Below are 14,411 nucleotides of genomic sequence, written 5' to 3'. Positions count from 1 at the left end.
CTGATAAAAGAAGAATGATAAGAATCTAAGATTTTTTTTCTTTCTGACTCTTGCTGCAACTATACCTCCTCCCCTTCTCTTTATTGTTGTCCCCCTCTCCCCAGATTAAGTGCTTCACATTCAGTTCCACCACCCCTCCCCCCCCTCCATGTCAATTAATTAAGTGCACGCTTTTCTTTAGCTGTGCACGCCAATTAGCATGAGATAAATATGCATTAGTCGAATTATCTTGTCTTGTCGTTTACCCTCTCAAACCCCGTCCTGATGTTAACAATAATTTGCATCATGAGTATTTTTAAATTCATGTTAATTAGGACCAGGTTGATATGGAACCGAAGGAACGTGTTCAAGTGCTTTTTTTTTTTTTCCTGTTGGCGATGGGAACTTTATCATATTTTAATTAAAGCACAAATGAGCTTGCATATACTATAAGCATGTCAGGGTAAATTTGAAATCTTTTTTGAAATAAGCAAAAGTATTCTATTTGTAGTTGCAGTGGTGGGAGTTGACATTCATAGAATAGGTGGTGGAATTATTTGATATCTGTAAAACATTCAGAGGATATTTGATAAAGCAGACATGTCGTATAAAACTTGTAAAGCTGAAGAATGAGTTCCCTTCACATAGCATAATGCCAACAGCCTCCTGCAAACTTCCTGCAAGATAATCAAATAATGGGCCCAGAAGTCGATTTTCTCTAATAGGCATAGGGGCAATTCAAACGATAGACTTCATAGCATTACATCACTCATGGAGCACTCTGACAAGCCATTTACTGACAATGAATTACCTCACTGCCCATAAAAACTAAACTAATGTGAAATATCACATATTTTAATCAACTTGGGGGGGGGGGTGGTATTACTGTTCTCAAATATTTGGAACGAGGCCGGACATTTTGGTGGTGAGCTTTAAAGAGATTATTTGATTTGTGCCCTGTGAAACTCTGGCATGTTTCCTAAAAAGAGGTTAACGCCTTGTAGAGAAGGGCAGTGAAAGTATTTTAAATACCTTTGGCCGATGTTTTATTGTCTAAAACTAAATCCAGTCAAGTGATATTTCAACAGGTTCTCCTGGCATGCCTTAAATCAAATAACTGCGTCATTTTGAAGGAGACACTATCATTTAGTGTTCCTGTGAAACTAAGTGACGAGAGGAGGAAGAGGAGGATGGATTGGGCGTCTGCACTTAATACATCCTCTCGCACACTTAAAATACAGAGTCTCAATGAGAACTTACTCTTAAAGAAATCAATTATCTGTCACGGAAACTAATAACATTTTAGAAAGAATCTTACAATGAAACAATGAGTCAGCGGTAGGAAGTATATAATCAGTATATACACAGTTGATGATCATTTTTTTCAACACAGATCCACCTTATAACTCTTGTTGTTAATTTGTAAATAAGATCTTTTTTTTTTGCACAAGAATTTTTTTCTCTTCATGAATTACAAAATAGTGTAATTTATTATGATTTCATTTCTTATGATTTAGCACATACACATGAACATTGCTGTACCAATACTTTATGTCACGTAATTTTTATAAAAGAGTGATCATTTCTAAAAATGGCTGGACACCCAAGATTTTAGCACCTTTTTAGAACACACAATTAACGCTGTCTTGAATTTCTACAATTTGTACGTTGTGGCTCCACGTGATTGTTAAGATATCCCAGAAATATCATTGTTTGTTTTGGCTTTTTCACACATTTATTCACAAAAAAACCCTACCAGCCTTATCCTGTAAGGAACAGAGAGGTAAATTACTATTCGTGTAGAAGGACACACAGAAAATTATTTTGCTGCATCTTAGTAAGGGAAACAGTAATCCAACAAAACTGTAAATAACTTTGTTGTGGTTCTAGTTTATCATAGGCCCTCTGAGGGTTTCTGTAGTGTTTAATGAAACAGAAATGGACCGAGACGTCTAAGTGTCTCTCATAAGAAGCCAGGGGTCTCTGGGCACGAAATTCTCTCACATAACAAAGCCTGAGTGGCTGAGAAAGAAACTGCCGAGTAGTATCATTGAATGTTGGTGTGTGTAACCACAAAACCCCTTGTTTCTTGACCTCTGAAGCCCTCAGCCCAAGCTGACCTCCTCAGACACAAGCTGATAGGACCCCCACACCCCTCTCGGTCTCTATCAATTATCATTTGTCCAGATTGAGCATGCATCATCTGCCACAACTTTAGGAGAAGCACTCACTCAAAATGCAAATTTGTAGTCCGCCATTTTTCTTGATGAGCTACTTGTCACTGCGTTTGTCTGCAGGAGTGTGTGCGGGTTGGTGGGAAAGCCGGGGTCGGTCATGGCAATTCAATAAAAGAATAGCAGCTTGTCGGCATTAACGGTTTTCCCTATCAAAAAAAACAGGCAATTAGCAATTTGTGTGAAGGAAATTGAGCCCCAAGCAATTGTGTTGGTACTTTGCTCAAGTAGCAGGCAGACATGTAAATGTTAGCTTTTACAGATGTTTTTCATTTTCAAGTTTTTTTTTAACTTTACTAAATCTTGAAAATAAAACAAGTTGCCTTTTACCGTTTAAAACTACTTCACACAGTGAATCAAAAGGGGCACTACCTATTTGAAATGCAACTTTTGAAAATAGATTCTTAATTGGAGAAAGACAAAAATAGACAGAGAAAGGAAAGTGGAGAATGGACAGAGCAGAGGGGATGTGTCCGTGGGTGGGTGGGTGGATGTTTGCTGGATGAAAGCTGAATGCCACCACCCAGTAGGCCGTGAAATCAGAAACCCTTGCCAACAAGACAGCCACCCGCGCACCGGCCGTTATTCAGTGTGTGTGTGTGTGTGTGTGTGTGTGTGTGTGTGTGTGTGTGTGTGTGGCAGGGCCCCTCTAGTAAAAGCGCAGTCATGCACGGTATAACCCTGCTCCTCCTCCTGCCATCTCCTGCCCTCTTTTCTCCTGCTGGTTGGTGTCCATTCCTTGCCATGTGTGTTTGTGTGTGCGCACATTACAGCACTGTTGCTTCCATAATGTTGATCATCACACTACTGTGTCATATGGATGAGCTGAATCAAATAAAGTTGAGAGAATTGTGCCCTTGTGTTCAGATTCACCACAACAGCCAAGATTAATTGGGAGGGACCACAAGCTTGATTTACATTAAATGTTCATAAATAAACACATATCAACATGCATCACAGCACTACGCTTGGATATGACTAAAAACATTAACAAGAGACAAAGAGTTTTCTTATGCTGATGTAAGAGACAAAGGGAAGACTCATTTATTTTACAATACTCAGTAGTAACTGAGTTGATGAAAACACACACATTTCTCCAGAAATAAAGAACTGGGAAATAGCCTCTCCCATAATAGTGGCTAACCCAGAAACACCTGTTCAGAGAGGGACTTCTCTTTCCTGAAAAAATGAATGAAAAAAATGTTATTTTCTTATGAAAAACCACGTACACACACACACACACACACACACACACACACACACACACACACACACACACACGCACACACACACACACATATATATATATATATATATATATATATATATATATATATATATATATATACTCCCCCTTTCTTTTTGTTTCATATATTCCCTTACTTTAACAAACTCCCCTCTTTTCTTGGTGTCTAAGTTAGCAGACCTTATTACCATGCTGCCAGTGACTTTTCCCTTCTTGTCTCACACTCACTCTTTCTAAAGGGTACTTAATAAAATTCGGAGTCTGGTCTCCGTGTGTGTGTGTGTATCTTAGAGAGCAAGACTGACAGAGCAGGGGAGAGAGAGAGAGAGAGTGAGTGTGTGTGTGTGTGAGAGAGAGAGAGAGAGAGAGAGAGAGAGAGAGACTTTTCACTTGTTTTGTTTCTCTCGCTTTCTTTAAAGGGTACTTAATAAAATCTGAATCCAAAGAGGCCTTTTCACAGAAGCAAAGCATACACACACACACACACACACACACACACACACACACACACACACACACACACACACACACACCCCTGAATTTCCACTAAAGGAACACAGAGCTTTCACTAGCTGTGGTGTGGGTCGGCAGTTCATTTTCACTTCAGTATGCCAAAGTAGTTTGAGACAAAATGTATGTGCGCTATCACATATTGAGGCATAAAACATCTAATTTACTTCATATTTTTCAAACTCTCCGGCAGCAGATCATTCCTACTTTCTATTAAAAACTGAAAGATTGTGTCAGATTTTGTTCAAAAGTGGTGAAGAAGAGGAAATCAAGTACATGAGAGATAAACCAAAACCAACGTCTTTTCTCTTAAGGACATCTTATTGAAAGAAAGGCGTCATTTTCCTCAACAAAAGCTCCTTTTGTTCCTCCTCTGTTCTACTGTGTGCACGTCAGTACATAATAGGCTTGCAGTTCAATCATTTTTTATTTGTATTTAATATGAAACCTTTAAATTCTCACAGTGACTCAAGAAGAAGTTGTAGTTCATTATTTTGTCATATGAATGGCAGCATTTGTAGATTAATCACATCAGTGCTAAGATAAACATTTGCGATATTAAAAAAGAAAAACATTTACATGCCAGATGTATATTTCAAAGACTGAGCAGAGAAGAGTAGAATGTTTATTTTGTGCCTCCGTAATGATTTAGCAGGGTGAGGATTCATCCAATACGACCATGCAGATATGGGCTTTCCTCCTGCTGCAAGACTAATGGCTTTAGCATTAATGAAACTCTTTCTTTCCCTGGATGAGAAATTAATCAAAGATAGAGCAGGAAAAGGAAGATATTAAAAGTTTAACTGGGGCTAACTAATTGATTACCCACTCAGAAACCATTTGACAAAGATAAACTCTTCTGAATTAAGATTTGTTCCTTCTTATACACTGTCTGGATTAGTACATCATAAAATACGAGTAAAAGAAGGTGAGGAAGAAAAGAAAAACAAGTAAGTAACAAAACATCAATAAAGGAAAATATGATTAGAAGGAGGAACAAATAAAAAGGAAGGAGTGTATTATAAGACAAGGGGGGAATGATGCAAAGGAAGTAGTCAATGAGATGGGCAGAAATTAAACGGAAAACACGCTAGCTTGGAAGACGGCTAGTTTTACAGATCTAACAAAGGCCAGGCAGAAGGAAAAAGAAATCTTCTGATCCTCTGTATCACCTTCCTCTCACACCCTCCTCTTCCCGTCTCCTCTCCTCCTCTCCCCCTTTGCTGTTAAATTATTCAAGGCCACTTCTGCAGCATGCTTGATTAAGTTTTCATTTCTGCAAATTACCATTCGGAAACGCGCCACGCTACTGAATCACATAACCACTACAAGACTGTTTACCTGCTGTTATACAGAGAGAGAGGAAGACATGCAAAGAGAAACAAAGGCAGCATAAATCACTGCATCATACCTTAATCATTTCTTTGTATCGTTGAGATCATTATGTATTGTAAACCGCTTTGTCAACCCTGTTAATTCTTTGACATTCCAGTAAAGCATTGCTTGACTCTGATGCAAATTACAAGCTGAAAAATGAGACAAGGGAGGAACAGAAAGAGAGAGAGAGTGAGGGGGAGGCTTGGGTTCTACTCTCTAATCTACTGTACATACATGGTGATGTACGCTGATTGCACGAACAGTCAATAAGTCCCATTAGGAAGAACAATGAAAGGAAGACCAAACATTTTACACCCAGTTAAACCCCTATTAGTGTGCATGCACTGTCGTCACTTTTCAACTGGTGACAGCGCGAGAAACTTTAACTGCAACAGAGAAGAATCCGTCTTCCCCTCTGATTGAGATTCAGCCTTTTTGCCCAAAAGGACTTGTACACTCATTTGTGCCAGGAAGGTAAAAATCTAAACTTAAAAATGCACTAATCTTTATTTTATTCCCATAATTGCTTAAGTGGACTATGTGTACCACCAAGGGTACAAAAACATCAAGGAGAATGCAGACACCCCCCCCCCCCACACACACACACACACACACACACACAAAAAAGGTATCCTCTCAAAATTTTCCAATCAAAAAGAAAATCAGTGTTTTATTTTTTTCCCACTGGCATTTTGCAAAGACCCTTTCCTTCTCTTCCCGTGACATGCTCTGAATCTGATCCAGATTCACTTCATGGGCCTACAGGTACCAAATACTTGCCAATCAGAGAAAGAGGCAAGTTAAAGGGATGTGCACCCAGGCCCATGACCATTTCCTACCCTTTAGCAACCGGTATGTTGTCTAACTGTATGTGGCTAAAACAGATTCACCACTACAGCACAAACTGTCAGTGTACACATACATCAGCTGAAAACCTGATGAGTCCTGACTGTCAAAACCACTGGCTCCAGGGACTATTTGATGACAGAATTATCACCCTAGCCACTTATTCAAAAACCAAATCAAGAAATACAACACTGCAGTTGTATACCTCCACAATGAGTGCCTGTCATAGTGACATTGACCTTTGACCACCAAAATTTCTCAGGCCATCCTTGAATCCCAGGAGACATATGCACGCACAGCTTTCTGGAGAAATTAAAAGACCAAAGATGGGATGGATAAACCCATACATGAACAACACAAAAATATAATATCCACAGATGTTATCCTGGGTTCAACTTAACTGCCACTGTACTTTTTGTTCATTCATATTTGCAGACTTTTCAGTCAAGCAGTATTTATTTACAGAGCATTATATCAAACAGCCCTGGCTCTGTCTTTCTGGAATTTACAGTGAGTGAAATCCTGCCCTTGGACTGTATCTTGTGGAGTGTCCTGTGGGGCATCCCGCATGCTGGACAGCCTGTCATGACTATGATCAGCATCTAGAGGGGACTGTCTGAAAGGACGTAAGTGGCAGTTAGGGAAATGATGGTGGTTAGACAGAGGAGTGTGCATGTTTAAGTCCTGGGAGAGGGCAGTGTGTGTGTGTGTGTGTGTGTGTGTGTGTGTGTGTGTGTGAGAGAGAGAGAGAGAGAGAGAGAGAGAGAGAGAGAGAGAGCTGCAGGTGTACTGGACAGTGGGAACCCCAAATTCATTGTTGTTTCTGGATGTATGGTATTATTAGGGAAAGGCAGAATCCTAGTGGGGGTGAGGACAATGGCTGTTAGAAATTTTCCAGTGTGTTGTCTGGTAGCAAGAATGTTTGAGTGTGACATAGTAGTCCCCTTGGCCCTCGAAGGCAGCAGATATCTGCTACTGTGAATCAACCCAATAAATTGTGCAGAAACTAGGACTACACTTGATGGTACTCACACACACACACATGCACACACGCACACTTATTTTTATGCCTCATTAGCGCTAATATTGGTTCACAAAGGCAGATTTATGATCGAGCATGTGTAAAGACAGCTAATCAGCAACAGAACACAAAATATCCCTCTGTGGCTACAAGATAAAGATAACCATCAGACCATATATATGTACACACACACACACACACACACACACACACACACACACACACACACACACCTGTAGCTACCAGATAAGCACTGGCCTTTCATGAGTGAAACAACAGAACCTGTTGGTCTGATTTACTACTTTGGATAACTATAGCGAAAAGCCCTGTGAGTGTACGTCCCTCGATGTGCGTGTGTCTTTTCATGGTACTGTTGATTTGTGTGGTGTCTCTGATGAAAAGCAATTTGTCACTGGGTGGCTACACTTGTGTCAGATGCTATCATGAACGGCTGCATCTGTGCGTATTGAGTGTGTGTTGTGTAAATGTTGCACCGTAGATTTACAGCCGTCTCCAATAGAGAAACACCCGACACGATTCCCCCTGTATCGACTTGACAATGGACGGTGGATTAACGGTCTGCCTTCAGCCTTCCTCCCGCCTTCTTTCTCTGCATCGCTGTTTCTGTCTGCTTGTTAAAATCTGGCTCCCAATTAGTGCTTGTGAGGCCTGGTGATATACTATCTGCTATCTTTCCAACACATTTTGAAGAAAAGGAAACATTTATTTTAGTGGTCTTGCTTTTCTCAGCTGGACACTGTCTGATTCCTGTCTTCTGTGCTTCCTCACAATCCCTTGTACTTCATTTAGTGCGCAGCATTTGCACCAAAAATCGGGGATCCCATCATTTGAGGATGCTTACGAAAAAAATTGCAAGGTTGTCTGATCCCATTTCAGCTTTAATTGCCTCAATTGTTGCAGTGTCACCCATGTAAGCATTCATTAGACTGAGTAATTTGGAACATGAATGATTGCAAATCTACAGTTTAACTTCAAGGCCTAACCTCATCGATAAAAGTACTTCTTTGTAAACTTCTTCGTCTGTCAGATGTGCATTCAAACCCACATTCTTTATTCATATTCGTATAAGGTATGTCAGTACAGTAGCCTTGTCCCTTTGTTTTACTTTCTTAAGAGTTCTGTCCAAAATCAATGGCTCTTTGGCAAAAGTGCAGCGTTCTTGTACAAGGCAGAGTCAGGTTCACACAAAACACCATTTTACACCAGTGACAACCAGGTCAGTTGTCAGGTATCTGTCAACCAGACATAAAAGTGTTATTCACCAAATGGAGCATACTCATCCTCTTGCCATTAGTTAACCACCCCTCCGCAATTGCTAGTCAAATGATCAAAAGCCATATTGCAGAAAATACATCAAGTAATAAAGCAGATAATCAAAATTTTGTCCAAATTAATATTGTAATTTGGCTGCCACAAGAAGTTAGCAACAGTAACTGAAAATGATAGGGAACCTTAGCCTATACTGAGCGTACATTTCATAGAACTGTATGAAACAGTTTGTAAGTTGTTGTTGCCATAGTATAGTGGTATTACTGAAACATATTTTGATGGGGGTGGTAATGTGCATCAAGTTGTGGAAGAAGTATGCAGCTAATTTCCTTAAGTAAAAGTAGAGGTACCATGACAAAACTGAACCCTGGTAAAAGTCTCCATTTAAAGTTCTATGTAAGTAAAAGTATTTAAGAATTTGATGTTAAGTTCTTCAAGTCTCAAAATAAAAGTTGGAAAGACACATGCTCACAACGTTCAATCCTGGAACCATTGACCTCTTAAGGTCGTGTGTGCAGCTCTGGTTGTATCCTCTTGACTTTGGCAACACTAAGCACCCCTGTCTCAAACAGGTTTTCTCATGTTTTCTTCGCAAAAACTTTGTCACATTTTTTGTGCAAGACCAAATGAAATGGTGGGATTAATATCCATCCATCCATCCATCCATCCATCCATCCATTTTGGATGGATGGATGGATGGATAGGCTGGAGCCTATCCCGGCAGTCTTCGGGCGAGAGGCGGGGATCACCCTGGACAGGTTTCCAGCCCACCGCAGGGCCAACACATAGAGACAGACAACCATTCACACTCACAGTCACACCTACGGTCAATTTAGAGTATCCAATTAGCCTAGTGCCCATTTGCATGTCTTCCCTCCTTCCTTCTGGACTGTGGGAGGAAGCTGGAGTACCGGAGAGAACCCACGCTGGCACAGGGAGAACATGCAGACTCCACACAGAAAGACCCTGTGCTCCAGCCGGGGCTCAAACGCAGAACCTTCTTGCTGTGAGGCGACAGTGCTAACCACTGCACCACTGTGCTGCCCCTCAGATAAATATGGTGGAGAAAAAAATGGCAATGTCAAACAAAATGCAAACACTCATATCAAGAATAGATACTTTGGCAGTGTATTTGTGTACAAATACCTAGTTAATTTCCACCACTGTACTGGCAAGGACACACTAAAGAGTCAACAAGAAACACAGAGAAGCATGCCTCACAGCACCACCTCTAAGTATAAATTCAGATATGGACATATTCCCGAAAAACCATTGGTAATAAGGATATTTTGTTGGGTGAAGTTGTACTTGGTTCACCTTTAATATTTGATTTTCATTCATTTCCTCTTTCGTCTCTCACTCTGCCCGGCTCTCCCTCTCTCTCCCTCTCTCTCTCAGTGCTTAGGCCATAGATCTCTGTAACAGGCACTATCTGCAGCCCTAAGCCCTAATGAGGCATCATAAGGAGAACAGTTTGCAGCAGCGCTGCGCTGTCTTTTATTTGCCAAACCATATCTCTTCTTCTCCCAACTCCTGACTGCCCTCTCTTCGTCTCTCAATTGCTCTATCAGTCTGCCCTGCTCTCCCTATCTCTCCCTCTCTGTCTCTTTTCTATCCTCATTCTATTCATCTCACCCCTGTCTCACTCCTTTTGCTCTCTTCCCGATGCCATTGTGTTTTATCTCTCTTCTCATTCACCCGTTGAGCTCCCCTCTCCCCTCTGCCGGTCCTGGTAGTTTGAATCATATCTGGCCGTCTACATATGCTAAAGCCTGTGTAATTACAGCAGCTCTTAAATAAAGACATGCTCCTAAAGCTGTCGACTGGAATCACAGTTAAACAAGGCAGGAGGGGCCTCCCAGCAGCAACAAAGCTGTCATAGATAGCTACGGATTTATCACCAGCAAGGATGAGGGGAGAGGGAAGGAGTGAGAAAAAAAATGTTCACATATTGTCTCAGAGACAAGTGTAAATCCACCTTTCATGTTTAAGAAAAATGTGTGAAAATAAAATAAGAGAAAAAGAATGAGAGAAAATGAGTGAAAAGGTAGATAAGCTATGAAAAATGAAACAAAACAAACTACATTTCAAGAGAAATTTTAAGGCCTGGTGTCACCAGAGAGGGTTGTCTTCGTGACAGATGTGCATGGTATCGGTGAACTACTGTAACTGTGGTGAGCCCACTGCTAAAACAGTCAAAAAGGTGGTGTCTGCATGTTCCTCTGCTATGGTCCCACTAGGATCAGAGTATGGGGGTTAGGGTTAACCCTCGAGAACCAGGGGGCATGCGCATTTATGTCACTGCTTTCTTGCCAAGGGAGGTGGTTCCCAAGACCGTTTGCAAACAATTCTGTACATGGACCAATATAGAAGCTGCACTTGGTTCAATTTGGTAATGGGTTGAAGGAATATAATCAAGCTCCTAAAGGGGAGCACATTAGTGCTTTGTTTTCAATTTTCTCGTCACTACGCTGTTATCATTTCATCCAAAACATTCTGGGGAAAAAAAGCTTCACAGTTGGCTTGCTTAGGGAACAGCAGCCTTCATTCCTTTAGGGAACTCAGAACACCGAGCGACATGACATTCTCAGATTGACAACTGCAAATATTTGTTATGTAATTGTTATTTTACCACATTCTTTGTGTGCAGCCTTGCATAAAGCATTACCTAAAGTTTTGAATTAAAAACAGCCCTTTTTCCCAATGCAGTTCTTCAGATCGATACTGAGAAACTCATTTATGACAATAAGAGCATCATGATAAATACTGGGCATCCCAGTCTTGTCTAAATCATTTCATGTATCATTATGACACCTCTTTAAAACAACACAATTTAAGAAAGACTCCACAAACAAAGATATCTTCTCAGGCCTTACATGACTGCCCACCTGTCTGACAAAATGGAGTCGCTAAAGTAATTATCCTGCAACTGAGCTTTTAGAGATGATTTTCAAGCCTGGACGGACTTAAACTAAATGAGAGATCCATGTGGTGGGTTTCCTTTTCTTTCTCTATTCTTTTTTCCCTTTTTCTCTTTCCTCTGCACCTGTTTCTGCTTCTACTCAGAGTCATCGGTACCTGGATCCTCATAATCATCTTGATTCAGCCCTACTCGTTCTTTCCCTCTGCTCTTTATTTTTGTTCTCATCTCACCCACCTGTCCCCTCCCTCTCTCATCCTCCTCACTCTCCCTCCATTTCTCCATCTCGCTTTCACTCCTGACTTCTGTAATTCATCAGCGCATGCAGCAGTACAGATTGATCAGCCTCTAAAGGCAGTGCTGTGTGTGCTGCTGATGTAGCAGTAACCTCCGCTGAATAGTGAGCAGGGTCTGTGTGTGTGTGTGTGTGTGTGTGTGTGTGTGTGTGTGTGTGTGTGTGTGTGTGTGTGTGTGTGTGACCAGCACTGGGCAAAAGTGGAGGGGACATTTTTTTAAAATGTATTAATCGTCGCGGTAACAGGGGATGAGAGTGGTTGAGACAGGCCCATCTTTTGAGAGAGAAACCGTATGTGACATGTGCACATACATGCTGACACAATCACACACACAGACACACAAGCACACACACGCACACACACACACACACACACACACACACACACACACACACACACACACACTCACACACACACACACACTCACACACACAGCTGCATTCTAATATCCCGAGGGTTCATCCCAAGTACTTTACACTCTTGTATGAGCCAACACACACACACACACACACATACTAATACCTTCGATGCAATCTTGCAATCCTCACTACACTCACACAAACACACACACCAACTATGGGGAAATACAAGGTAATTTATCAGTAATCACTCGACTCCTTCAATTTGTATTCATCTGGATTTCATATGATTAATAGCTTTCTACAGCAAACTTTCTCTCTGAAAACTGTGTTTATGTATGTTTTGATGTTATCACTGCACTGTCAATGCCAACCTAAACTAGCGTGTAATTGTTCGGGGAGAGGAATTCGGATTAGACTACTTCGTCTTTTGCGTCTTTCTCTTTTCTTACTTTTCTTAACTGTTTTGTATTCAGTACTCAGTCCAGCAGTCGCCCACTTATGGGATGCAGGGAATGTGCAAAGGAAAATAAGTGAAGGATGCAAAGAAACATTTAATATCAATCGGTTTTGTGTTTTCTTATGTCTTTTTTTTAAAAGCCTATTGAAGACATAGACTCAGATTTATAGAAATGCAAGAAGAAATTAAAACAAAAGTATATTCATGTAATTTTTAGTTAAAGATATCAAATATTGTCAAGGTTAATTCAAAAGAAATCCAGCCACTGAAGGGTTCTTTCTGTTGCTGGAATCAATTTTAAACTTTTTTTTTTCATTTACTTGTACTACTTTGGTGTTATGGTTGTGTGTGGTCAAGCTTTTCCTGCAGGACAAGAGAGGAGGAGACAGAAGAGCAAGAGGAGGAGTGGAGGTTAAAGGAGATCCGAGCAAAGCAGGAGGATGAGGAGGAGGAAGGAATGAAGATGACAGGGGAGAAGAAGAAGCAGGGGAGCTGGTGAGCAGAGGAGAGGTGACAAGGCTACAGGGACAGACAGAGGCATGAATAATTCATCGACACTTCTGATGGACAGATTAGGGGAGAAAATGAAGAGAGAGAGAAAGAAAGGGGGTGAGAGGAAGCAGGGTTTAAAGCAGAGGAAGGGGAGGAATAAAATGACAAACAGAAAGAAAAAGAGAAGAAGAAAGCAAGTGAAGGGTGGAGGGGCCACACACTGGAGCTCTTTGATCCTTACAAACCTCTCTCACCCTGACACCACCATGCCATCTGTGGCCCACACTGTGTGTGTGTGCGTGTGTGTGTGTGTGTGTGGGCTTTTCAGAGACATTGCTTAACATTTGAATCTGACCAATACAATGATGTTTTTCTTTCATTATATGCAGTAACTAAGATGTGTTGCATCCAATGAAGCCATAAACCTTTTGGCAAGGAAAAATATTTTTTTGTAGAAGAAAATAATAATTTAGACACTAAAGGAAACAACATAATTGAATGAATGATCCACTAAGATTCTTCTTTTAGGAAATCAACAACAGTTTTAAAAAATGTCCGTTGTGCAAATTTACATCCATAGGAGTGTGAATACATTAGAATTTCCCTTTTTTTTTTGGAACAATTACCTTTCTAACCACTTATTGATGCGTGTGTGTATGTATGTGTGTGTGTGTGTGTGTGTGTGTGTGTGTGTGTGTGTGTGTGTGTGTTGTTTGCATGTGTAAAGAGGGGATGGCTGCTGGCAGATACATCTGGCAGGTCAATGTGTGTATTGATGGAGAATGCATAGATGATGAGTGCACCGAAATTCAGGCACAGAACATTTGCCTTTGTTGTCATCACATACACACATTCATCATACACGTGAAGTCCTTCGCTTATTTCAGTCACCTGCTTTGACTTTGACGTGTTCTTCTTGTCCTCTTTCATTTTCGCTTCCTGTTACGGACTCCTAGTGCACCTGCCTCTCATTATCACAGCCATCACTTTTCAGCTTATACCACTGACCGTGCATGTTCGTGTGTGTCTGTGTCTGTGTGTGTGTTCGTCAGCAAGCACAGGGTCAGCATGGAGCCGGTCGACATTATACCATGGCCCTGCCACTCTGTAGGCAACAGACCTCACCATGTTGGAGTCCACCCTTCACTCCCCTCTGACACGCTCACACAAACTGCCATGACTACTTGCCCCGAGCGATCAGCCATTACCAGAGACCTCGCACTGTGTGGCATGCCAGGTCGAAAGACACGTGACCTGGCGGTGAATACATACCAGCCCTCCTGACATTGATGCAAAGTCAATGTTATTTGTGGTCTTCTTCAACTGAGCTGTGTTTTTGGGCCATTCTCCTAACTTAAATGTTTTCATTTAACAAACTACT

The 14,411-nt window shown here is 41.1% G+C and overlaps 2 protein-coding genes across 5 annotated transcripts in view; one reads left to right on the top strand and one right to left on the bottom strand.

Annotated features, from left to right (window-relative positions):
- Positions 1-14,411, bottom strand: part of rnf220a (ring finger protein 220a) — a 191,710-nt gene that overhangs the window by 149,038 nt on the left and 28,261 nt on the right. The window lies entirely within an intron of this gene.
- On the top strand, positions 11,377-14,374 carry LOC147261008 (uncharacterized). Its single transcript, XM_086204813.1, has 3 exons — positions 11,377-11,494; positions 12,896-13,033; positions 14,083-14,374. The coding sequence occupies exons 1-3, from the start codon at positions 11,490-11,492 to the stop codon at positions 14,312-14,314; spliced, it is 375 nt and encodes a 124-aa protein (XP_086060939.1). The 5' UTR covers positions 11,377-11,489; the 3' UTR covers positions 14,315-14,374.

This window comes from Aulostomus chinensis, chromosome 5 (assembly GCF_037954235.1).
Source record: "Aulostomus chinensis isolate RoL2024-O1b breed Wild chromosome 5, RoL_Achi_v1.0, whole genome shotgun sequence".
Lineage (NCBI taxonomy): Eukaryota > Metazoa > Chordata > Actinopteri > Syngnathiformes > Aulostomidae > Aulostomus > Aulostomus chinensis.
Note: the sequence above shows the minus strand (reverse complement) of the source record. Positions and strands in the feature narration are given on the sequence as shown.